Genomic DNA, 27,172 nt, shown 5'->3' with positions numbered 1-27,172 from the left:
TCCATTGGTCTATGTATCTGTTTTACCAGTACCAGGCTGTTTTGACTACCATGGCAGTAAAATATGTTCTAAAATCAGGTAGTGTGAGGTCTCCCACTTTGTTCTTCTTTTTCAGTAATGCTTTACATATCCGGGGCCTCTTTCCCTTCCATATGAAGTTGGTGATTTGTTTTTCCATCTCATTAAAAAATGTCATTGGAATTTGGATCGGAATATCTTTGTAGCTATAGATCGCTCTCGATAGAATAGACATTTTTCCAATGTTGAGTCTTCCTGTCCATGAGCAGGTATGTTTTTCCACTTATGTAGGTCTTTTTGGTTTCTTGTAGTAGTGTCTTGTAGTTTTCTTTGTATAGGTCTTTTACATCTCTGGTTAGATTTATTCCTAAGTATTTTATCTTCTTGGGGGCTACTGTAAGTGTATTGATTTGGTGATTTCCTCTTTGATGTTCTCTTTGTTGGTGTAGAGGAATCCAACTGGTTTTTGTATGTTTATCTTGTATCCTGATACTCTGCTGAACTCTTCTATTAGTTTCAGTAGTTTTCCTGAGAATTCTTCAGCGTTTTCTGTGTGTAAGATCATGTCATCTGCAAATAGAGATATATTTTTTTTACTTCTTCTTTACCAATTTGGATGCCCTTTATTTCTTTATCTAGCCTGATTGCTCTGGCTGGGACCTGCAGCACAATGTTGAATAAGAGTAGTGATAAAGGGCATCCGCATCTGGTTCCCGTTCTCAAGGGGAATGCTTTCAGACTCTCTCCATTTAGGATGATGTTGGCCGTTGGTTTTGTATAAATGCCCTTTTTATGTTGAGGAATTTTCCTTCTATTCCTATCTTGCTGAGAGTTTTTATCATCAATGGATGTTGGATTTTGTCAAATGCCTTTTAAACCTCTGTTCTTGTTGCTTTTCAGCATCTGTAATTTTAACATCTTGTCCCCTTTATGGAAACCCTGGTGGCGTAGTGGTTAAGTGCTACAGCTGCTAACCAAGAGGTCGGCAGTTCGAATCTGCCAGGTGCTCCTTGGAAACTCTGTGGGGCAGTTCTACTCTGTCGTATAGGATTGCTATGAGTCGGAATCAACTCAACGGCAGTGGGTTTGGTTTTGGTTTTGTCCCCTTTATTTGCTGATTCTTTCTTCTCCCTGATTAAATCTGTTGGTAAGTCCTTATATTGTGTTTCTCATTTCAGTTATTATCCCTTTTAGTTGCAATATTTCTCTTTTTAGGTCCTGATTTTGTTCTTGCACTGTTTTTCCTTTTTTTTTTTTAACCTCTCTATGTTTTGCCTCAATTCTTTCATTATGCTTAATGTTGTATTATATTCTTCCTTTTTTTTCTCATTATTTGTTCATCTCTGGATGCACTTTCACTCTGTCATGTTCATTTGGATAGGCCATTGTTTCTCTGTTCTTTTTGTGTCTTTTGATTTTTTGTTGGGCTATTGGAATTTTTGAGGGTATTAACTTACTTTGTTTTTCCCAGTATTTGGTGTTTTTGCCTACACTACTATATGTAAGAAACTTTTAAAATGGACAGAGACTTTGGCCTTTGCTTACTGTTTCCTCTCCCTCTATGTGAAAGCTCCTTCTTCTCTGGTTTAATGGGATTTGAAAGTTCCAGATCTCATTTTTCAACTTTCACTCTCTCCGAAACACAGCAGAGAACATGCTGTGGTAAGCCTGTCCATCAATGGGCTTTGCCACTCAGACAAGATACATTGTACTAATCTATCTGCCACTGGGGGGTACAGCCCCCCTCTGTGGTTATTACTCCCTTCCCTTCTCTGTTTCTGCAATTACGTTTTTATTTGGAAAATCCACACCCAAAGAGCCCCCTTCAGGCCTGGGTGTTGCTCTCTGGTTTTGCTCCAGGTTTCTTTCCCTGGTCTGTAGGGGCTGCTTATGTCTGAGCTGGCATTCAGGGGGAACACAGGTGGACTTTCCTCTGTTTCAGGACTAGAAGGGGCTTGCACTCCCAAGAAGTACCTCCAAGATATCTGTCTTGTTGGTTTCAGAGCCCCAGTGTCCCTGTGGTGGTTGGGGGAGCAGTTGCTACTTAGGTGAGCCATCTCCTGACTGCACTGTAGGGAACTTTGTGTAGGAGTTCATATCAGTCCAGTAGCTGACAGTTAGCATTTGGGGGTGGGGACCATAGTCACGTTCAACCTGCGGGGAGGTCCACCTTGTTGGTATATCGGAGCCCACCCTATAGTATGTTGGCTGTATGTATAGCCTCCATTCAAGATGCCTACTTCCTAACACACAGCCGCCTCAGTCAGCAGTCCTCAGCACTAACTGGAAGTGGGGACAGAGTAACTGTAATTGACCCCAAGGGAAATTTGTCCTGTTGGTTTCAGAGGCTAGAGTTATGGGGTATGCAGGGAGACAGGTAGAGTGCTGAGTATGGGAGCAAACTCCACTACAGGGGCCTTCTGTAGCACTTCACAGCAGGCTTGCAGAGAGTGTCCAGAGTGGGGGAGGAGCTGTCACTCTCCAAACGGACCTCCAGGGAGGTCATCCTTGTTCCTATCAGAGCCCTCTCTCGAGTATGTTGATTGTAGATGTAGCCTCCACTAAAGATGCCTACTTCTTAGCACACAGCAGCCTCAGTCATCAGTACTCAGGATCAACTGAAAGGGAAGACCAGACAGACCTGAACTGACTCTCTGGGAAGTCTGTCACGTTGGTTTCAGAGGCCTGAGCTATGAGGTACACAGGGAGGCCAGTAGAGTGTTTACTTTAGGAGCAGACTCCATTGCATGGGCCTTTTGTAGCAGTTCACCGTAGGCTTGCAGCCAACAGTGTCTGAAGGGGGGGGGGAGGTGCTGGCACATTCCAAATGGACCCCCAGGAAGGTCTGCCTTGTTGCTGTCAGAGCCTTCTCTGTAGTATGCTGGGTGTGGGTGTAGCTTCCACTAAAGATGCCTACTTCTTAGCACACAGCAGCTTTAGTCAGCAGTCCTCAGCACTGACTGAAGGGGGGAAAGCAGATAGACCAGAACTGATTCCACCAGAGACTCCACCAGAGATCTTTCCTGTTGGTGTCAGAGGCCCGAGCCGTGGGGTACACAGGAAGGTAGGTCAAGTGTTGACTGTGAGAGCAGACTCTGCTGCATGGGCCTTCTCTAGCAATTCGCAGTGTCTGGGTGGAGGAAGTGCTGGCACACTTTGAACAGTCCCCCAAGGAGGTCTGCCTTGTTGGTTTTAGGGCAGAAGCTTGGTATCCTCTTTGTACAGGCAGTAGCTATGGTAGTTAAGGAAGCAGACTCTTTCTGGAGCCACTACCCTACTTCACAGCAGCTGGTGGCCTGCTTGGCTGGGGGAGGGGCAGGGGTAGTTGGAGAAGAGATTTTCCTACAGTATTCGACTCATTGATTCACTGATTCTTGCTTGTCTGCAGTTCCCTGCTGCTTTCCTCTGTACCCCGATTCAGAGTCCCTTGAAGCCAAGCACCGTTACCTGATTGTATTTCGTGTTGTATTTGTGGAGGAGGGTCAGAACAATGGTTTGTTTGTGCCGCTTTCTTCCCAGAATGCTCTCTCTTTTGATGTCTGTCTCTTTCTGTTTTCACTTATTTTGTAATCTACTGTTGAACATTTTGTCAATTGCTTAGAACCAATAAATGAATTTTAGTTATAATTGCCGTGTTCAAGTTGTATTGTAAGATATTGTGAGTTTATATATTTTGTACATTCACTAATTATCAAGAATAAGGCATAATTATTGTTTATGATGTTGTAAATGTTTTTAAAGCAGCTAAATTTTAGTGTTTAAAGATTTCTCTAAAAAATAACCTTTTGGAAACTACCTTCATAATAGTAAAAACAAATTTTTTTTTGTAGATGTCAAGAAATAAAGCCAGAAGAAAGAAGCATGATTTTTGTGACAAAGTGCCCATGTGATGAGTGTGTACCTTTAATTAAAGGTGCAGGCATAAAACAAATCTATGCAGGGGACGTAGATGTTGGAAAAAAGAAGGCAGACATCTCTTATATGAGGTTTGGAGAACTTGAGGGTGTTAGCAAATTTACAGTAAGTAGATGCTTCTTCAAGGTATACTTTCTATTATACTGTTAGGTATCTTGCTATATATTTTAAATGAGTGATTCCTACCTTTTAAAGACCCAGACCCAGACCCTGGTGGCGTAGTGGTTAAGTGCTACGGCTGCTAACCAAAGGGTCGGCAGTTCGAATCTGCTAGGTGCTCCTTGGAAATTCCGTGGGGCAGTTCTACTCTGCCCTATAGGGTCGCTATGAGTCGGAATAGACTTGACGGCACTGGGTTTGGTTTTTTTTTTTTTGGTTTACCTTTTAAAGAGAGCCCTGATGGTGCAGTGATTAAGCACTTGGCTGCTATCCAAAAGGCTGGCAGTTCAAATCCACCAGCCACCCCTTGGAAACCCTATGGGACAGTTCTACTCTGCCCTACAGGGTCGCTGTGAGTCAGAGTCGACTCCACGGCAATGGGTAGGGTTTTTTTGTTTACCCTTTTAAAGAGTTTCAACAGCCTTATCATTGAGTTTGTTTTTATTTCCAAGCATTTGCCTAATTAGAAATGTTCAGCTTAGAATCTCTGCCTTATGTATATGCATCTCAAATTGACTCGATGGCAGTGGGTTTGGTTTTTTTTTTGGTAGAGAAAGTTGCATATTGACCTTACATCTCTGGATCCAGTGGGCCCTTTTGGTGCCATCTGGTGGCTGATAAAATTTCTGACTCACTTTTCCCTAGCCCCTTCTGGCTTGGAATAGTGGAAAGAGGTGAAAATAGTTTAGGATTACCCAAAAGACAGGGACCCACATACACACACACACACACACACATTTTCTCATGAGAAAAATCAGAAAAAAATTTAGAATTTCACACGCGGTATTTAAAAAAAAAAAGACTGAGGCACTGAGGTAGTTCCTGGAAAACTCAGAATTTTAACTCTTTACACTTCTTTACTATTCAGCTTTTTAAAACTTTTTATTTTGCATTAAAGTTGCAAAAACAGTACAATGAACATGTTTTTTACCAGAAACTTTGTAGAGTAACTTGTTGACATGATACCAAATCACCTTCAGATACTTTATTGTATATTTCCTCCAGCAAAGATATTCTCCTACATAATCGTAATACAAGCACCAAAATCAGGAAATTAACACTGATGCATTGTTACCATTTAATCAACGTATTCTGTTAAAGTTTCACCACTTGTTCCAGTAATGTCCTATATAGCATACGATCCTGTCCAGAATTGTGAGTTGCTTTTTATGATATCCAATCATTTAATTCTAGCATTTGATGCAACACTTATATGTTAGAATTTGCAGTGGGTAGTAAAGGCATGGCAGTTTGAATCCCCCAGCTGCTCCTTGGAAACCCTATGGGGCAGTTCTGCTGTGTCCTATAGGGTTGCTGTGAGTTGGACTTGATGGCAACAGGTTTGGGTTTTTTTTTTTTTTTTTTTTAGTAAAGCCATCTAATAGAACTGTTTATAAATTTCAGTTTCACATTTCTGTTTTCTAATCAGCTTGAGTAAAGGGTGCCTGGAACATATAAGGCACCTAATAAATATTTATTAAACTGTATATATATATATATATATATACTATATATATACACACACACATATTTACATGTTTTTAATATATGAACAGAGTATCTAGTTTCTTTGTGTGTACAAAGTACCACAAATTTTTACCATTTTTATTTTTGTCATGTATTTTTGCTTTTTATTTTCAATTGTTTTATTTAAAATTTATCACAGTTTAAAAGAGAAGGGGGTGATGTGGCACTAAAAGAAGAGAGAGTTGGGAAAGATGCCTCTCTTTCGTAAAAATACATAAAAGCTTACATCTACCAATTCTATGTTTTTGTTTTCTGTCTCTTCATTCCTCCTGAAGAGTGGGAAGAAGTAGGTTTTTCAAATTCTCATCCTGAGGATTAAGTGACCTACAACTTCAGGACTATGACTGATGGGTTGTTGTGAAGTGTGAAATATCTTGCTTAGTGGTTGATTTTAGTAGCTCTTCAGTCCTAAGGAGAATGAAGAAATCAGAAGAATGTAAGAAATGGGCAGGAGAAGTAGGAGGAGACAGGAAGACAGGCGGAAAGGGCCCTCTGGCAGAGATGGTACAAGAAAGGCCTACTTGGGCCAATATACACCCAGGAGTACCCTCACGCAGGTACACATTAGAGAGAAAAGATACAATCATGGCTTTTCTCTGCACTTCTTCAGATGGAGACTAGGTCTCCACCCTCTCATCCTTCCCCTAGTCTGGCCTGGCTGGAAATGTTACGTAAATGAATTTAACTACTACTTGATTAGTTAAACAATTAGTTGTGAAATACCAGTAACTAACATGAACTAGCATTTGTTCTAAATTTGAATTTATATTATCTAAATTTGAATTTATTATACTCTTGCTTTCACATTGTCAGTAGTAATATAAATGTGTCCATACTTTCACATTTTTTTAAAGACTAAAGTAAATTGAATTTGATTTTGTTTTAAAGGTTTTTACTTTTTCTGTTTTTTCAGGATGTTATTGTAGACCTTGAGATAACTAGTTCTCTTCTGTGGTGTTGTTGCAAACTAGGCTAGAGCTGGGCAACTCTGTTTTCAAGAATAAATTTTATCAGTGTAAATCTGCATCCATTTACTTAATTTTTTTTTTTTTTCTGCTTAATATATTTAGATTTTCTCTCTTAGGTCATACTACCTTTTTTTTTTTTTTCCTGATTATGAAAGTAATACAGAGGACTGGGAAAATTAAAAAAAAAAAATGTAAATTACCCACAACTCAGAGATACCACTGTTAACATGTTGCTGTGCTTCCTGTATCATTAAGATTCTTAAAAACTAGTTTTCAATAATTACGCAATGTTCCAACATATAGACATGTGACAGTTTATTTAACCATTCCCTACTGTTGTTGGACACCTAGGTTGTATCTAAGTTTTTATAGTTACAAATAGCATTTTTATGAAAATCCTTATACATAAATATTTCTTTACATGTTTTATTCTTTTAGGCTGTTGTTACTTATTGCTAAATTGCTTTCTGCAAGGATTGTACCAATTTTTGTATACAAAAACCCCAGTTTCTCTGCACTGTTTCTCAGCATTGAGGTTGTAGTTTTTTTTTTTTTCAAAATTCAAAAATTTCAATTTGATAGGTTAAAAGTTGGTAGACCTTACTTTATGCAAATAACACGTGTGTTATATGTTTTTTTGCCAACTGTGCAACCCCCCCTGCACTTTGCTTTCATAAGTGTGTTATGTCAATTTCTGTGCATTATATGTGTGGGCACATTATTTATGAAAAAAAAATACGGCACTGCCTTTTTTCTTTTTGTCTTTGATGACTTGTGACATGAGATATTTTTTCTTCTTTTTTAAGCCAGTTGTATTCCTTTACCAATTCTATGCTCTCTGCTCATTCAGTGTTACTTTTCCTGTCACCAAAAATAAAAAGTGTCTACTATTCTAGAAAGTGATTGCCCCTTCCTCCCCCTCCCATTCCTGGTAACCATTAAAGAACATTGTTTTCTGTATGTGTACCTAGTCTTTTCTTTTTATAAAAGTGAGATGATATAATATTTGCCCTTTTGTGATTGACTTACTTCACTCAACATAATAACCTCCAGGTTCATCCATGTTGTAATATGTTTTGAGAACTCATTACTCTTTATAGCTGCATAGTATGGTGTTGTATGTATGTACCACAGTTTGTTTATCCATTCCTCAGTTGATGGGCACTTAGGTTGTTTCCGTTTTTTTGTTGTTGTGAATAATGCTGCAATGAACACAGATATGCATATGTCTATTCATGTCACTGCGATTAGATCTCTAGGGTATATACCTAGGAGTAGAATTGCTGGGTCATAAGCTTTTTCTATTTCTAGCTTTTCGAGGAAGTGCGATACCATTTTTCCATAGTAGTTGTACCATTTTACAGTCCCACCAGCAGTGGATCAGGGTTCCAATCTCCCTACAACTTCACCAGCATTTGCTGTGTTTTTTTTTTTTTTTTTTAATCAGTGCCCTTGTTGCAGGGGTGAGATGGTATCTCACTGTAGTTTTTATTTGCATTTCTCTAATAGCTAATGAGGAGCCCTGGCACAGTAGTTAAGAACTTGGCTGCTAACCAAAAGGTCGGCAATTTGAATCTACCTGCTGCTCCTTGGAAGCCGTATAGGGCAGTTCTGCCCTGTCCTAAAGAGTCACTGTGAGTCAGAATCAACTTGACAGCAATGGGTTTGTTTTTTTGTTTAATGGTTTATGAAGTAGCCCTGGTGGTACAGTGGCTGAAGTGCTCAGCTGCTAACTGAAAGGTCGGCGGTTCGAACCCGCCAGCTACTCCACAGGAGAAAGATGTGGCATTCTGCTTTTGTAAAAATTTAAAGCCTTAGAAACCCTTTGGGGTAGTTCTGCTCTGTACTATAGGGCCACGATGAGTCGGAATCAACTCAACGGCAGTGGATTTTGGAAATGGCTAATGATCTCAAGTATCTCTTCATGTGTTTGTTGGCTCTTTGAAGAAGTGTCTATTCATGTCCTTTGCCCATTTTTTAATTGGATTGTTTCTCTTTTTGTTGTTGAGTTGTTGAAGTTTTCTATATATTTTAGAGATCAAACCCTTATTATATATGTCGTTCCCAAAGGTTTTTTACCCAGACTGTAGGATCTCTTCTGATGAAGTCTTTTGATGAGCATACATATTTAATTTTTAGGAGGTCCCAGTTACCTAATTTGTCTTCTGTTGTTCATGGGTTTGTAATTGGGATTGATAGTCTATTTCTGAAGAAAACTCGATCCCGTAGTTTTGTCCCTCTGTTTTCTTCCAGGAACTTTATAATTTTAGCTTTAACATTTAGGTCTTTGGAAACCCTGGTGGCATAGTGGTTAAGAGCTACGGCTGCTAACCAAAAGGTCGGCAGTTTGAATCCACCAGCTGCTTCTTGGAAACCATATGGGACAGTTCTGCTCTGCCCTATAGGGTCGCTGTGAGTCGGAATTGACTCGATGGCAATGGGTTTTTGCTTTATTTAGGTCTTTGATCCATTTTGAATTTTTTTTTTTTTTTTGAGATCCATTTTTGTGTATGGTATGAGGTATCTGGCTTCATTTTTATGCGGATAGATATCCAGTTTTGCCAGCACTGTTTGTTAACCCTTTGTTTTCATATTTTTTATTAAAAAAAAATTTTTTTGATGACGTGTTTTGAGCATCGGAATGCATGCTTACTAATCGAGTGTGTTTAAATTTTTGGGTGGTAATAATGGATTTTTGAGAAATATGACCTGACAATACAATCTGCCATTGAGGTGAGTGGCACTTTGGTGCCACTGATCCATGGCATGACAGTATGCCACTGAGAAGTAGGTAGATAATTTATTGCTGGCCCCTTTCCATTGGGTTACACGGGGAACTTCTGGTTTTCCAAATATGACATAGAAAAACCAAAACAAGTTCATCAGGGCTCCCTAACTATCACCCAGGAAAGTCATAATTATGTTTGCAAGCCTTCCCTCACAGAAATAAAGGAAAAAAGGTAAAAGTTTATTAAACTAACACATCCAGGAAGCATCACCTAATAGAATGCTCAACCTACACAACAATGAGGCTCCAATTCTGGTCTTCTGAGCTTCACGCATTTCAAAAGGAACCCACTCTGACACTAAATGCATTATAACTGGAATAAAGCCATACCTCTGAGGTCCAGAGGTATAAAAATTGGCTGGCATACTGTTTATGCCAATGGTAATGAAATTAAAGAGACTGTTTCTTCCCCAGAACCCTGGTGGTAGGTATAGTGGTTAAGAGCTTGGCTGCTAACCAAAAGGTCAGCAGTTTGAATCTACCAGCTGCTCCTTGGAAAACCTATGGGGCAGTTCTAATCCGTCCTATAGGGTTGCTGAGTCAGAATTGACTCGACGACAATGGGTTTTTTCCAAGCTATTATAAGTATTATGGACGCTATGGCTTGGGTTATAAAGTACTTTGTGGCGGCTTCTGTGGATCGTGGATTGGTTGTCTTTATTAGAATAGGAATTATAGTAAGTATGTTCATTTCTAGTCCTATTCAGGCTATTAGTCAATGGGAGCTTATTATGGTAATTAGTGTTCCTGCGAGTAGTGTTGTTAGGATTAGGCTAAGAGCTAGTGGGTTTATTAGTACGGGAGGGGTGTGATCCGACATTTTCGGGGTATTGAATGGACTTTGACCCCTTGTAGAAAATCAGCTGTCCATAGGTTGTAAGGATTTACTTCTGTGGTGTTGTCTTCAATATTGCTTAGGCTATTCAGGGCCTCTTTCCTTTCAGTGTAAAGTTGGTGATTAGCTTTTCTATTTCAGTAAAGAACAGTGTTGGAATTTGGATGGAGATTGCATTATATCTATAGATTGCTTTGGGTAGTATTGACATTTTCACAATGTTAAATCTTCCAATCCATGAGCATAGAATATTCTTCCATTTATGTAGGTCCCTTTTAGTTTCTTGCTGTAATGTTTTTTTGTTTTTTTTTTATTAACTTTTATTGAGCTTCAAGTGAACGTTTACAAATCAAGTCAGTCTGTCACATATAAGTTAATATACATCTTACTCCTTACTCCCACTTGCTCTCCCCCTAATGAGTCAGCCCTTCCAGTCTCTCCTTTCGTGAAAACTTTGGCAGCCTCCAACTCTCTCTATCCTCCCATCCCCCTTCCAGACAGGACATGCCAACGCAGTCTCAAGTGTCCACCTGATATTATTAGCTCACTCTTCATCAGCATCTCTCTCCCACCCACTGTCCAGTCCCTTTCATGTCTGATGAATTGTCTTCGGGGATGGTTCCCGTCCTGTGCCAACAGAAGGTTTGGGGACCATGACCGCCGGGATTCCTATAGTCACATCCAGACCATTAAGTATGGTCTTTTTATGAGAATTTGGGGTCTGCATCCCACTTATCTCCTGCTCCCTCAGGGGTTCTCTTTTGTGCTCCCTGTCAGGGCAGTCATCGATTGTGGCCGGGCACCAACTAGTTCTTCTGTTCTCAGAATAATGTAGATCTCTGGTTCATGTGGCCCTCTCTGTCTCTTGGGCTCTTAGTTGTCGTGTGACCTTGGTCTTCTTCATTCTCCTTTGCTCCAGGTGGGTTGAGACCAGTTGATGCATTTTAGATGGCCGCTTGTTAGCTTTTAAAACCCCAGACGCCACATTTCAAAGTGGGATGCAGAATGTTTTCATAATAGAATTATTTTGCCAATTGACTTAGAAGTCCCCTTAAACCATGGTTTCCAAACCCCCGCCCTTGCTCCACTGACCTTTGAAGTATTCAGTTTATCCTGGAAGCTTCTTTGCTTTTGGTCCAGTCCAGTCCAGTTGAGCTGACCTTCCATGTATTGAGTGTTGTCCTTCCCTTCACCTAAAGCAGCTCTTTTCAGCTAATTAATCAGTAAAAAAAACCCTCTCCCTCCATCCCTCCCTCCCCCCTCTCGTAACCACAAAAGTATGTGTTCTTCTCAGTTTATACTATTTCTCAAGATCTTATACTAGTGGTCTTATACAATATTTGTCCTTTTGCCTCTGACTCATTTCGCTCAGCATAATGCCTTCCAGGTTCCTCCATGTTATGAAATGTTTGACAGATTCGTCACTGTTCTTTATCGATGTGTGGTATTCCATTGTGTGAATATACCACAATTTATTTACCCATTCATTCGTGGATGGACACCTTGGTTGCTTCCAGCTTTTTGCTATTGTAAACAGAGCTGCAATAAACATGGGTGTGCATATATCTGTTTGTGTGAAGGCTCTTATTTCTCTAGGGTATATTCCGAGGAGTGGGATTTCTGGTTTGTATGGTAGTTCTATTTCTAACTGTTTAAGATAACGCCAGATAGATTTCCAAAGTGGTTGTACCATTTGACATTCCCACCAGCAGTGTATAAGAGTTCCAATCTCCGCAGCCTCTCCAACATTTATTATTTTGTGTTTTTTGGATTAATGCCAGCCTTGTTGGAGTGAGATGGAATCTCATCGTAGTTTTAATCTGCATTTCTCTAATGGCTAATGATAGAGAGCGTTTTCTCATGTATCTGTTAGCTGCCTGAATATCTTCTTTAGTGAAGTGTGTGTTCATATCCTTTGCCCACTTCTTGATTGGGTTGTTTGTCTTTTTGTGGTTGAGTTTTGACAGAATCATGTAGATTTTAGAGATCAGGCGCTGGTCAGAGATGTCATAGCTGAAAATTCTTTCCCAGTCTGTAGGTGGTCTTTTTACTGTTTTGGTGAAGTCTTTAGATGAGCATAGGTGTTTGATTTTTAGGAGCTCCCAGTTATCTGGTTTCTCTTTGTCATTTTTGGTAATGTTTTGTATTCTGTTTATGCCTTGTATTAGGGCTCCTAGGGTTGTCCCTATTTTTTCTTCCATGATCTTTATCGTTTTAGTCTTTATGTTTAGGTCTTTGATCCACTTGGAGTTAGTTTTTGTGCATGGTGTGAGGTATGGGTCCTGTTTCATTTTTTTGCAAATGGATATCCAGTTATGCCAGCACCATTTGTTAAAAAGACTATTTTTCCCCAATTAACTGACACTGGGCCTTTGTCAAATATCAGCTGCTCATACGTGGATGGATTTATATCTGGGTTCTCAATTCTGTTCCATTGGTCTATGTGCCTGTTGTTGTACCAGTACCAGGCTGTTTTGACTACTGTGGCTGTATAATAGCGTCTGAAATCAGGTAGAGTGAGGCCTCCCACTTTCTTCTTCTTTTTCAGTAATGCTTGCTTATCTGAGGCTTCTTTCTCTTCCATATGAAATTGGTGATTTGTTTCTCTATCACCTTAAAAAATGACATTGGAATTTGGATCGGAAGTGCATTGTATGTATAGATGGCTTTTGGTAGAATAGACATTTTTACTATGTTAAGTCTTCCTATCCATGAGCAAGGTATGTTTTTCCACTTAAGTAAGTCCTTTTGAATTTCTTGTAGTAGAGCTTTGTAGTTTTCTTTGTATAGGTTTTTTACATCCTTGGTAAGATTTATTCCTAAGTATTTTATCTTCTTGGGGGCTACTGTGAATGGTATTGATTTGGTTATTTCCTCTTCGATGTTCTTTTTGTTGATGTAGAGGAATCCAAGTGATTTTTGTATGTTTATTTTATAACCTGAGACTCTGCCAAACTCTTCTATTTGTTTCAGTAGTTTTCTGGAGGATTCCTTAGGGTTTTCTGTGTGTAAGATCATGTCATCTGCAAATAGAGATAATTTTACTTCCTCCTTGCCAATCCGGATGCCTTTTATTTCTTTGTCTAGCCTAATTGCCCTGGCTAGGACTTCCAGCACGATGTTGAATAAGAGCAGTGATAAAGGGCATCCTTGTCTGGTTCCCGTTCTCAAGGGAAATGCTTTCAGGTTCTCTCCATTTAGAGTGATGTTGGCTGTTGGCTTTGCATAGATGCCCTTTATTATGTTGAGGAATTTTCCTTCAATTCCTATTTTGGTGAGAGTTTTTATCATAAATGGGTGTTGGACTTTGTCAAACGCCTTTTCTGCATCAGTTGATAAGATCATGTGGTTTTTGTCTTTTGTTTTATTTATGTGGTGGATTACATTAATGGTTTTTCTGATATTAAACCAGCCTTGCATACCTGGTATAAATCCCACTTGATCGTGGTGAATTATTTTTTTGATATGTTGTTGAATTCTATTGGCTAGAATTTTGTTGAGGATTTTTGCATCTATGTTCATGAGGGATATAGGTCTGTAATTTTCTTTTTTTGCAATGTCTTTACTTGGTTTTGGTATCAGGGAGATGGTGGCTTCATAGAATGAGTTGGGTAGTATTCCGTCATTTTCTATGCTTTGAAATACCTTCAATAGTAATGGTGTTAACTCTTCTCTGAAAGTTTGGTAGAACTCTGCAGTGAAGCCGTCCAGGCCAGGGCTTTTTTTTGTTGGGAGTTTTTTGATTACCGTTTCAATCTCTTTTTTTGTTATGGGTCTATTTAGTTGTTCTGCTTCTGATTGTGTTAGTTTAGGTAGGTAGTGTGTTTCTAGGAATTCATCCATTTCTTCTAGGTTTGCAAATTTGTTAGAGTACAATTTTTCGTAGTAATCTGAAATGATTCTTTTAATTTCATTTGGTTCTGTTGTGATGTGGTCCTTCTCATTTCTTATTTGGGTTATTTGTTTCCTTTCCTGTATTTCTTTAGTCAGTCTGGCCAATGGTTTATCAATTTTGTTAATTTTTTCAAAGAACCAGCTTTTGGCTTTGTTAATTCTTTCAATTGTTTTTCTGTTCTCTAATTCATTTAGTTCAGCTCTAATTTTTATTAATTGTTTTCTTCTGGTGCCTGATGGATTCTTTTGTTGCTCACTTTCTATTTGTTCAAGTTGTAGGGACAGTTCTCTGATTTTCGCTCTTCTTTTTGTATGTGTGCATTTATCGATATAAACTGGCCTCTGAGCACTGCTTTTGCTGTGTCCCAGAGGTTTTGATAGGCAGTATTTTCATTCTCGTTGCATTCTCTGAATTTCCTTATTCCCTCCTTGATGTCTTCTATAACCCAGTCTTTTTTCAGCAGAGTATTGTTCAGTTTCCAAGTATTTGATTTCTTTTCCCTAGTTTTTCTGTTATTGATTTCTAGTTTTATTGCCTTGTGATCTGAGAAGATGCTTTGTAATATTTTGATGTTTTGGATTCTGCAAAGGTTTGTTTTATGACCTAATATGTGGTCTATTCTAAAGAATGTTCCATGTGCGCTAGAAAAAAAAGTATACTTTGCAGCAGGTGGGTGGAGAGTTCTGTATAAGTCAATGAGGTCAAGTTGGTTGATTGTTGTAATTAGGTCTTCCGTGTCTCTATTGAGCTTCTTACTGGATGTCCTGTCCTTCTCCGAAAGGGGTGTGTTGAAGTCTCCTAGTATAATTGTGGAGGTGTCTATCTCACTTTTCAGTTCTGTTAAAATTTGATTTATGTATCTCGCAGCCCTGTCATTGGGTGCGTAAATATTTAATATGGTTATGTCTTCCTGATCAATTGTCCCTTTTATCATTATGTAGTGTCCTTCTTTATCCTTTGTGGTGGATTTAAGTCTAAAGTCTATTTTGTCAGAAATTAATATTGCTACTCCTTTTTTGCTTGTTGTTTGCTTGATATATTTTTTTCCATCCTTTGAGTTTTAGTTTGTGTCTCTAAGTCTAAGGTGTGTCTCTTGTAGGCAGCATATAGTTGGATCGTGTTTTTTTATCCAGTCCGAGACTCTCTGTCTTTTTATTGGTGCATTTAGTCCATTTACATTCAGCGTAATTATAGATAAATAAGTGTTTAGTGTTATCATTTTGATGCCTTTTTATGTGTGTTGTTGACAATTTCATTTTTCCACATACTTTTTTGTGCTGAGATGTTTTTCTTAGTAAATTGTGAGATCCTCATTTTCGTAGTGTTTGACTTTATGTTTATTGAGTCGTTACGTTTTTCTTGGCTTTTATCTTGAGTTACGGAGTTGTTATACCTCTTTGTGGTTACCTTATTATTTACCCCTATTTCTAAGTAAAAACCTAACTTGTATTGTTCTATATTGCCTTGTATCACTCTCCATATGGCAGCTCTGTGCCTCCAGTATTTAGTCCCTCTTTTTGATTATTGTGATCTTTTACATATTGACTTCAGTGATTCCCTGTTATGAGCTTTTTTTTTTTAATTAATCTTAATTTGTTTTTGTGGTTTCCCTATTTGAGTTGATATCAGGATGTTCTGTTTTGTGACCTTGTGTTGTGCTGGTATCTGACGTTATTGGTTTTCTGACCAAATAATATCCTTTAGTATTTCTTGTAGCTTTGGTTTGGTTTTTGCAAATTCTCTAGACTTGTGTTGATCTGTAAATATCTTAATTTCGCCTTCATATTTGAGAGAGAGTTTTGCTGGATATATGACTCTTGGCTGGCAGTTTTTCTCCTTCAGTGCTCTGTATACGTCGTCCCATTCCCTTCTTGCCTGCATGGTTTCTGCTGAGGAGTCTGAACTTATTGATTCTCCCTTGAAGGAAACCTTTGTTTTCTCTCTGGCTGCTTTTAAAATTTTCTGTTTATCTTTGGTTTTGGCAAGTTTGATGATAATATGTCTTGGTGTTTTTCTTTTTGGATCAATCTTAAATGGGGTTCGATGAGCATCTTGGATAGATATCCTTTCGTCTTTCATGATGTCAGGGAGGTTTTCTGTCAGGAGTTCTTCAACTATTTTCTCTGTGTTTTCTGTCCCCCCTCCCTGTTCTGGGACTCCAATCACTCGCAAGTTATCCTTCTTGATAGAGTCCCACATGATTCTTAGGGTTTCTTCATTTTTTTTAATTCTTTTATCTGATTTTTTTTTCAGCTATATTGGTGTCAATTCCCTGGTCCTCTAGATCTCCCACTCTGCATTCTAATTGCTCGAGTCTGCTCCTCTGACTTCCTATTGCGTTGTCTAATTCTGTAATTTTATTGTTAATCTTTTGGATTTCTACATGCTGTCTCTCTATGGATTCTTGCAACTTATTAATTTTTCCTCTATATTCTTGAATAATCTTTTTGAGTTCTTCAACTGTTTTATCAGTGTGTTCCTTGGATTTTTCTGCAGTTTGCCTTATTTCGTTTGTGATGTCTTGAAGCATTCTGTAAATTAGTTTTTTATATTCTGTATCTGATAATTCCAGAATTGTATCTTCATTTGGGAAAGATTTTGATTCTTTTGTTTGGGGTGTTGTAGAAGCTGTCATGTTCTGCTTCTTTATGTGGTTTGATATGGACTGCTGTCTCCGAGCCATCACTGGGAAACTAGTTTTTCCAGAAAATCCGCTAAAAAAAAATGCAGTCAGATCCATATGAGAACTGCCTTTGGCTTATAACCACCACCTTGTTCCCTGTAAGGATGAAAGTCTGAGATTTGGATCATATATGCTTGGCTGTAGCTGTTTCTGTGTGTTTAGTCCAATTAGGGGTGGATTTTTGGTCCCTGGGTTTTTTGTGTTTCTTTCTCTCAGGCCGGAAAAGTGGGTTAGGAAAAGACGAAAAGAAAAAGAAAAAGGGGGGGGGGGAAGCAAAGCTGCCGCGGAGCCGGAGCCGTTCTCCCTCTGGCTCAGGAAATTCCAATGTTAATGAAGCCGCCTGGGGAGCGTGGGGGAGGGATCAGAGAGATAGGAGAGTAGCACCTCAGAATATAGCCAGAGTTGCTTGTCTTGCTTGGAATGACTGTTTTATCTGAGATTCCCGAGGGGCATGTGGCCTATGTGTGCTGGCTGTGTGGAGATTGCCCCCGGGGATCTGGCCCACTGAAGCCGTGGTCAGATCCTCCGCTGCCAGTCCCACGCCCAGCGTCAAGGTACCCCTGCTGGGACGGTGCACTCCCGACTCCAAAATCAGTCGCTGCCTCCCGGGGGCTTCTCATCCCGCCAGCCGCGTCGCTGCGCCGCTCCTGCGAACGGCTGGGCCCCCTCCCGGGGTGAGTTCAGGGGAGTGGAGCAGCTCTCTGTGCTTGCGCCGTGATAGCGCCCAGTCAAAAGCCCCGCCGCAAGATTCCCCGGCTGGGACGCGGCTCTCCCAGCTCGAAGACCAGTCACTGTCTCCGGGGGACTTCTCCCACCGGCTGCGTCCCCAGGCCGACCGCGTGGACTGGCTGGGCCCCCTCCCGGGGTGAATTCAGGGGGGTAGGGCTGCGCCCCTTGTTTGCGCCATCAGCCCCCCAGGCCCTGCCCTAAATCGGGCGCCAAAGGTTACCTGACTGGGACACTGGCTCCAGGCTCTGAAAACAATCGCTGCGTCCCGGTGTTTGTTCGTTTTCTGTCTCTAAATCTGTGTTTGTTGTTCAGGGTTCGTAGATTGTTATGTATTTGATCGATTCACTTGTTTTTCCGAGTCTTTGTTGCAAGAGGGATCCGAGGTAGAGTCTACCTAGTCCGCCATCTTGGCCTCGCCGCTTGCTGTAATGTTTTAAAGTTTTCATTGTATAGGTCTTTTACATCCCTGGTTAGGTTTATTCTGAAATATTTTATCCCTTTGGAGGCTATTATAAATGGTATTGTTTTCTTGATTCCCTTTTCAGAGTTCTCCTTGTTAGTGTAAAGGGACCCAGCTGATTTTCGTGTGTCAATCTTGTATCCTGCCATTTTGCTGAATCTTTCTATTAGATCCTGTAGCTTTCTTGTGGACTCTTTGGAATTTTCTGTTTATAGGACCGTGTCATTTGTGAATAGAGATAGTTTTACTACTTCCTTTCCAATTCGAATACCCTTTATCTCCCTTTCTTGCCTTACTGCTCTGGCCAGGCCTTCCAGTACAATATTGAATAAAAGTAGTGATAGTGGGCATCCTTGTCTCATTCCCATTCTCAAGGGGAAGGCTTTCAGTCTTCCACTGTTATTTAATTTTCGATATACTGAAATTTTATATTTTATGTGGTCAAGTCTATTGATCCTTTTTAATATCTCCCATTGTTTTTATGCTTAGGAGCTTTCCTTATTTGGAGGTGTATTTTCTTCTAATTTTTATTGAGTTTCATATGTCACATTTAATGATTCTCGATTCAAGGCTTATAAGGAGTAGGAGGAGAAGGAGACTTCAGATTACATAATGCCTTCCCCTACTCCTGGGAATTCTGACACATGTCACTTTGATGGTTGTGTATTGATAAATGCCACTAATGATTGATTATATTTTGTAGATGTAAGCACTGTAGAGGCAGAAAACAAGATTGAGAAGTATCTAGGGTTTCCTAGGCTGAAATCCTTATGGGAGCAGATCATCAGGTCTTTTCTATTGCAGAGCGGTTGGTGAGTTTGAACCACTGACCTTTGGTTAACAGCCGAGCGCTTAACCATTGTGCCACCAGGGCTCCTAAGGGAGTTTACATGACATTAAGCTTGAGAAATAGGGATGTAGAGAAATAACTTTAAAATATTTTTTTATATATGTGTGTGTGTATATATATATATATACACACTATATTTTTTTTACCCTCAAATGGTTTTTAGTTCTGAAATTCAGAATTATTGACTTTCATTTTGTCTGCCCAAATTATTGGATTTTAGTGGTTTGGCATGTTTTGAAACGTGCTTTGTTTTTTAAATTTCTTATATAACTTTTTCCCCCTTATAAGCCCTCTTCTTTTTTGTAGCACCAGCCCTGGTCATCCCGTTTCTATAGTGACTAGCTGGCTCTAGACACCCGCCCTTTCCCAGGATTTTTAGCTACATGGTAAAATGCTTATCTTGAATCTCATCCTTAAGGCCCAATATATTAACTAATTAATCTGATTAACTAATTGATGCTGATGGAAGGGGCTCCCAGTTAATATGCACGTAATTGTATCTTTCTGGGGATGGTACCAGGCCCTTTTGGCTAAGTCATTAGTAATCAACTAATGAAGGGAATTTCTACCTGGGTTGGAAAGGAAGGGCTGTGCTATGAGATCATCGTTACACTCATGTTTTCTTATTTACTCCTCCTCCAGTACTATATGTAACATCTGAGAATCTTCTGGCTTCCCTTTTTCTTTCCAAATGATTGAGATGGAAAATTATAATCAGAGGAACTGTATAACATGATAGGATATAAGTATATGGTATGACATATACAGTAAAATCTGCGAAAGTCTGAACCTGTGTAAGTCAGAAAAGGGAAAACTCAAATAATTTCCACTAATAGAGAGCAATAGAAAAATGGAAAGACTGCACCCTGTCAAAGGCAGAAAACTTGCGAGACCCAGAAAAACAAGGCAGTCCTGTTGAGTTCTGGCTTTCACTATATTAAAAGGCAAAGTAATCTTGGTTATATTTTCGTTCTTTAATATCTAGGCTTTCTCTAGTTATTATAAGCTTCAATAGGACCTAGAGATATAATATCCTGTGTTGGGAATTCCATAATACTGTGCATGGACATTAGAAAACCTGGGTTCTAATTCCATCACTGCCTTTAATTAGTGTGTAACACTGGGCAGGTTACTACACTTCTTTGGTCTTCCACTCCTTCCCTGTAAAATGAACATACAGGATCATTAAGGCCCTTCCTTCTCTTAGAGTATTGATTCTGATTCCAGGGGTTATTCATGATCATTTAGGGTGGCATTATCAGGGCTTTGTTCCTATGGACATGCTGGCTCCTTTTGAAAATTTTTTATAAGCTGTTTTGGTATTTTAAAAACAAGGTGATGAAATGCTGTTTACTAAATCCTTTTAAACATATAAATAAAATGTGCTCTCTTACAGTGGCAGCGGAATCCATCAGGAACTTATGGTCTTGAACAAAATGAGCCTGAAAGGAAAGAGAGTGAGTATTTACAAGTTTCATACTGACATTAACTTTGTTGCTGAGGAGAAGGATACATAGTGAACTTTGATGATCAGGTGGTGGAAAATGTTGTGGTTATAGATGGAACATACTCTTTTTGCAGGTTAGGTTTTTGCCATGCAATTTGTTCACAAACATTCGGGTCCCTGCTGCATGCTAAGTGCTAGGGAAAGGGCTGAATAGTAATTACTCCTATAGAGTCTACGGTTTCATACAAATAATCGTGTACAAATTGGATTTATAAATTACACTTATCTGAAACAGCAAACAGTGTTCATCCATACCAAAATGAAAGCTTCTTGGGCAATTAGAAAGGAAAAATATGTATAATTAGTACAGGCGGACTTAAGGCCAGATCATGAGGCTATATATCAGCTTACTAGAGTAAATCCACATTTGCCCAGAATGATTCAAAAATAGAAATATTCTGGATATTTTGACTAAAAGTTATCACCAAAAAACCAAAGCTGTTTCCATCAAGTTGATTCCAACTCATAGTGATCCTATAGGACAGAGTAGAACAGTCCATAGGGTTTCCAAGGAGCGCCTGGTGGATTCAAACTGCTGACCTTTTGGTTAGCAGCCAACCTCACCACTGTGCCACCAGTTTCTAAGAGTTATCACAGCTACCAGAAATGGACTAATGAGTCTTCAAAGCTTTATCATCTGCATATTAGCACAGATAGTTTGGATGTAATATAATCTTTGGGAGATCTTGCAATTCCTTAGGTGTTTCATTTTGGACATTAGTTATCACTGTCAATACTATAAAATATTAGCTGTATTATCTTCTGATTGTTTGGATTCTAGGTAAATGGAAGTTTACTCTAATAAGGAAAATTTTCTTCATACTCATAGCGACCCTATAGGACAGAGTAGAGCTGCCCCATAGAGTTTCCAAGGAGCACCTGGAATTAATAACAGTGATGATTATCTTGTAAAATTCAGGAAGTATATTAATCTATATAAAAATTATTTCTATGAATATCTCGATGTTTCTGTAGTCTGAATTAGCTTTATTTTATTCAAATACTAAATTTGTTATCTATAGTCTGGAAAAAAATACATATCCACTGTATCTTTCCATCTTTTAAAAAGTTTATCAGAAAAATACTAATCAGGAAAGAAAATATATGAACCTGGTTAAAGAATGTTTATTCAATTACAGTGTTTGAGGAGGTCAGTTAATAAATCCCTATCGTTATGGAAAGGATACAAGAAGCACTAACCATAAAAACATTTGTCTACATTAAAGTTAAGAACATCTGTTCATCGAAAGATACCATTAAGGAAGTGCAAACACAAGCCATAGGATAGGAGGAGATATTTGCCACTTCTAATCAACAAAGGGCTTGTATTCAGAATTTATTATTGCTAGGTGACTAAGGAAAAGGAAGAGAAGACTGTGGATATTGGAAAGATGGGATAGTGATTGGGAGGAATAAGAAAAAGCTTCTAGCTTGCTGGCAATGTTGTATTTATTGACCTGGGTGATGGTTAGCAGTATGTTTGCTTTGTGACAGCTCATTGAACTATGAGTTTCTGTTTTATATGCACTTTTTAATAAGTGTTTTATATCAATAAGTAGAATAGAAAAATTAGGACAAAGAGAAAGCATAAAATAATTTGTTAGAAACAGGACCAAATGTTTTAGTAATCACAATAAATGTAAAAGGCACTGAACTTGCCCATTAAAAATACAGTCAGATGGTTTTAAAGAAACAAAATTCAGCTCCATGCCTTTGACAAGAGAAACATGTAAAATATAAGGACATGGAAAGAAGAAAGCAAAAGAAAGTAAAAGGAAGTGTCAGGCAAATATTAACCAAATAAATACAGAGTATCTGTATTAAATCAGACAAAATAGAATTGAATGTATAAAGACTCATCACATGATGAAAAAGTTTCAGTCCACCAACAAGCTATAATAGATCTACAGTTATATGGACCTCATATATAGTCTCAATATATATATAAAGTAAAACTTAGTAGAATTACTACACAACAAATTATTTTGTGGTAGGTAAATGTACCACAGTTGTTGTACATCTTAGCACACCATTCTCAATGATTGATATATTAGCCAGACAACAATACTAGTAAATATATTACAAGTTTGGACAATACAAATGCAAAGCTTGGTTTAATGGACCCACATAGACATGCACCTAGTATGCAGAGAAAATGTTTCATATCAAGCATTTTTACATATTGACCAAATATGAGTCCATAATGCAAATCTCCGTAATTTTTAAAGAATCAGTATTATGCAGACCTGATTGATCACAAAACAATTAAGTTAGAATCAGCAATTTAAAAACTAGTCTTATAAAGCCTGTAGGTTCGGTTTAAAAACATGCTTCTAAATAACTTCTGCATCAAAGAAAAAAATCATGGAAGTATACAAAATTCTTAGAAGATAATGAAAATACATATCAGAACTGACAGTAACTAGTAATAAAATAATACCTGAAAAACTAGTACATTTCTGGAAAAGAAAATTAAGATTGGGCGGATTTGCCTCTAATATGAAGACTTTTTGAAAAAATTGTAGTAATTAATCACAAAGAGGCCTGCCCAGATTTACAGACAAATAGAACCATGATCTAGAACAGAGAACCCAGAAACAGACCCATGTATTTATGGAAACTTTATATATGACAGAGATGGCATTGCAGATCATAGGGGCAAGGATACACTAATGTATGGTACTGGAGAATTGGTTATCCATGTAGAAAACACCATAAACCAGAAAACCAGTTGCCGTTAAGTCATTTCTGACTCATGGCGACCCCATGTGTGTCAGAGTAGGACTGTGCTCCATCAGACTTTCAGTGACTGATTTTTCAGAAGTAGATCACCTCACCTTTATTTCACGGTACCTCTGGGTGGGCTCGAACCTCCAACCTTTTGTTTAGCATCTGAGTGCATTAACTGTCTGTACCACCAAGGAACTCCCTATGGAGGATAAGTAGGTGCATTTTTGTTTCTTTCAGACTAACAATAATAATATTTTGCCCCCCAAAATTTTATGAATCATTGGCCATACACTGTTTAGTGAATCAAGTTTTTAAAAGGTCAGCTACCTGAAAGTGAGTTACAGAATCTGCTCTTCAGCCATTGAGAATTTGAAGATAAATTATTTTGATCTTACAGCCTTTATGGTTGAAACAGATATCTATGTTTTAAAGTGAAGTTTCCCTGATGTTTCTCCTTGAACCCTAGATGGTGTGCTGAGACCCATACCTCTGGACGAAGACCAGCACCAAAACAAGAAGCTGTGTCTTGGAAACCGCTAAGAAGTCCTGTCTAACTTGGAGCGAAGGCGCCAAGGATTTTTATTGCACTTTTAAAATTCAGCCTTGTTAACTCAGAAAATAAGGGTGAATTTTGTGAATAATTGGAAGGGTTTTTTTAAGGGAGATAATTTATTACTAGCAAATGAATGATGTTAATGAGAATATTTTTATTGTAGATTTATTTGCCTGTTTTCCAGATTATGGTAGTGCATCTTTTATTACACTAAATGAGGTTGCATTAGTTTAATGAGAAGAATGTCATCACCAGTAGGGATGATTGATTTCTACTTAATTTTTTTTTTTTTTTTTTTTTTTGACTTCATACTAGCCAGTTGGAAACAGTCTGATTCACTGGAGATCACATATCAGCCAGGATTACTGCCCCTTTTTTGAGAAATTAAGTTAATTAAAAGGATGCCAGTTAGTAAATTGCCAGATTGTAAATGACAATCTTGCCATCTTTTAAGAGTCAGTGCATGGCTAACCAAAAGGTCACGTTTATACCCAAAGTATTCTAATAATCAGAATTCACTTAATTAGGATTGACTCATAGAAATAAAGCTGGTAGACCTGGTCTCTATTTTAAAAGTGTATTTCTAAAAAGGTTATTAATTTTTCTTACATCTTTTGATATGTAGAAATCACAATGGTTTGTTGGACACTAGGGTGTTATATCTCTGATTTGGGGTGACAGTAGGAAGAGACCCAATGTTTTAGTAATCACAATAGATGTAAAAGGGACTGAACTTGCCCATTAAAAATACAGTCAGATTGTTTTAAAGAAACAAAATTCAGCTCCATGCCTTTGACAAGAGAAACAGTGCCTGGCACACAATAGGCCCTCAGATTATTCTGAGACATCAGCAATGAACATCAAATTTGGGTATAATTTAAAACAGAGAAGAAATATTTTAGCCAGAAGTATTGAAACTAGCCTTTTTAAAATCCCATTCATAAATGCTGTCTATTTTTTGCTTCCATATAATTAACATGGACTGTCTCATGGCTTTGACCTTAAAAAAGAAGGCCTTTTAAAAACATTTCCAAGCCTAAGAATACTGAAGAAACAGTCTTGAGAGTAAGTATTACAGTCAGTGCTGTTATGTTCCAAATCGCTCTTTGTGATCCCCTCGTTTTTACTTGCTGAGAAATTTTCAGAGAATTAGTCCAAAGGTGAGCCCTCGTGTTTTGTTTTGTACTTCTCTGGGGTTAGGGAGGGCATTGCAGTGCCCATGGCCCTCTGGCTTGGGGTGTGACATCACAAGAAACTGTGTCTTGGGGTGCATGGAGGCCTTCAGGTTTTGCCTTTGCTTTTGCCCCCTTCCTTTCCATGGCACCAGAAGCCTGAGAGGGCCGCCCTGCTTGTTTCAGTGGGGTCAGATGTTGACCGAATGCCCCCTGCTTGCGCAGCAGCTTGCTTAGGTGGCTTGGGAGTTCAGAGTCGTCATACCAGGCAGTCGAGAACTGCCGTATCGTGGAGTAGGGAGGGAGGGGAGACGTTATCCTTAGAGGTAACAAATGCTAATGTAAAACCTACCAGTTAAGCTATTCTTTAATATTTATTAATGTAAAAACACTAAGATTGTTTATCCCCAAATTGCTTTACTATGTTAATTACATGTGCTTAAGTTTTTCTTGGATATGTTGTTTGTTACTAATATGTCAGCTACACCAAATATTTTCCAAATTAATCAGCCAATATTTTGTAAGCACTAAAAGCCTGGTATATTGCCAGGTTTACGGATTTATGTGTTGGGCATTGGGATGGGACAGGAGAAGGGAAAATTACACAAATGGGAAAAACTATGATTAGGAGATAGAACATTGATGTTTCCGTATCACTATCAGTGTGTGTGTGTACATATATTTTCTGTGTGTGTGTGTGTATATATATATTTTTTACTGCTGAATTCCAGTGCCTAGAACAGTGCCTGGCACATAATAGGCCCTCAGTAAATATTTGTTGATTGATTGAATGACTGCTAGACACTGGCTAGCCCCTGGGGATGTGGAGATGTATAAGAAATGACACTTGATCTCAAGAAGTCTAGTGGAAAGTACAAGCATGTAATCACGTAATTAAGAGCAGTTATTCCCAGAGTGTGGTTCCTGGCTCAGCAGCATTAGCATCACTTGACTGTTTGTTAGCAATGCAGTTCTTTCGGCCCACCCTAGATCTATTTAATCAGGAGCTCTGGGAGGTGGGGTCCAGCAGTCTGTGTTCACAGGCCGTCCAGATGATTCTGACGACCTTCATGGTCGAGAACCACCACTGTGGATGTAACTGCAGGAGCAGTGGTGGCCCCAGAAGAGGACATGCACACATCTGGTAAGTCTTGGAGAAATGAAGGTGGAGATACTTGAGGCGGGTTCTGCAGGGGGCACAAGGTTGGCCAGGCAAACACTGGGGCAAGATGAACTTCGGAGAGGAAGTGGTGGAGACGGATGGCCACACTGGGAAATGGGAAAGGGAAGGATTGGGCATGCACTCAAGGATTGCCGAGCTGTGCCCAGAGGTCACAGGTTGGAGAAGCTGTGTGTAGCAATCTTGAGTAAGCGCTGTTAGCCCACAGTCAAGGGGCTTCATCTCTTAGCCTGAAAATTCAGAATTGCACTTAAAAAAATAGCATCTTCCTTAATTCCAAAGATTAGGAGGATAATAGTAAATTCATAACTTGTTAAGAATAGCCGTACTATTGGTTTACTGCCACAGTGATGATAGACTATGCTGACGTTAGGATAAGCTGTGAGACAACACACCGAGTCTGTGTGATGCTTACGGGTGATGCCCAAGTTCTAGATAGACAGGAAGCCCCATTTCTATCATGTCCCTCTGATAACAGTCTGAACACGTTAGCATGTGGAAAGTAGTTTTTATTACTACAAAAAGAAGCAAATAGCATGTAGTAGAACGAGCAATAACCCCTGACTCAAAAGCTGTCCAGTCAGAGATGACGGCTCTACCGTTCACACTGGAAACTGCCCTGGTGGATGTCGAGAACTCTTCCACACCTGCCTTCCACCTAGCATCGTGGGTGAGGGTCATAGTGGGAGCCAGGTAGGTTCAGTTAGGTGGACTGTAAGCGAATGCTATGTGTGCCCCACCTGCACCGTGGCTGAGAAGACAGAGAAAAATCCTCCCCAAGCTGTTGTCATGGAGACCTGATGGCATAGTGGTTAAGAGTTCAGCTGCTAACCAAAAGTCGGCAGTTCAAATCCACCAGCTGTTCCTGGGAAACCCTATGGAGCAGTTCTCTGGTCTATAGGGTCGCTGTGAGTCAGAAGCGACTTGACAGCACCTAACAACAACAACTGTTTTATACCCCCAATCTGTGTGCCCCATTTTTCCCACCCAGTCATCCTAGGAGGACACCTTGGCACCTTGCCCAGAATTGTATCTTTCACCCTGCTACCATTTACACAAGCCATTAAGCCGGGCCAGGGGAGAGGGGGTGCAATGATTTGTTTGGAAGCCTTAAGATGCCAGCAGGGGAGCAACAGGGATCACGTGGCTGCCAGGCTTGTCCGGAGGTCTGCCTTCTCACACAAGCAGTAGCCTAGTGTACTC

At 39.2% G+C, this 27,172-nt stretch overlaps 1 protein-coding gene across 3 annotated transcripts in view; it reads left to right on the top strand.

The window, feature by feature from the left end:
- Positions 1-23,919, top strand: part of CDADC1 (cytidine and dCMP deaminase domain containing 1) — a 66,850-nt gene extending 42,931 nt beyond the window's left edge. For all 3 annotated transcript variants that reach the window (XM_049853023.1, XM_049853022.1, XM_049853021.1), the window contains 3 exons: positions 3,849-4,038; positions 20,224-20,284; positions 23,531-23,919. In XM_049853023.1, the coding sequence (XP_049708980.1) occupies positions 3,849-4,038; positions 20,224-20,284; positions 23,531-23,604 (325 nt within the window). In that variant the 3' untranslated portion in view covers positions 23,605-23,919. The remainder of the gene's footprint in view (positions 1-3,848; positions 4,039-20,223; positions 20,285-23,530) is intronic.
- The last annotated feature ends 3,253 nt before the right edge of the window (positions 23,920-27,172 follow it).

The sequence above is a fragment of the Elephas maximus genome, chromosome 14 (assembly GCF_024166365.1).
Source record: "Elephas maximus indicus isolate mEleMax1 chromosome 14, mEleMax1 primary haplotype, whole genome shotgun sequence".
Lineage (NCBI taxonomy): Eukaryota > Metazoa > Chordata > Mammalia > Proboscidea > Elephantidae > Elephas > Elephas maximus.
The sequence above is the reverse complement of the archived record's forward strand: the minus strand, read 5'-3'. Positions and strand labels throughout refer to the sequence as shown.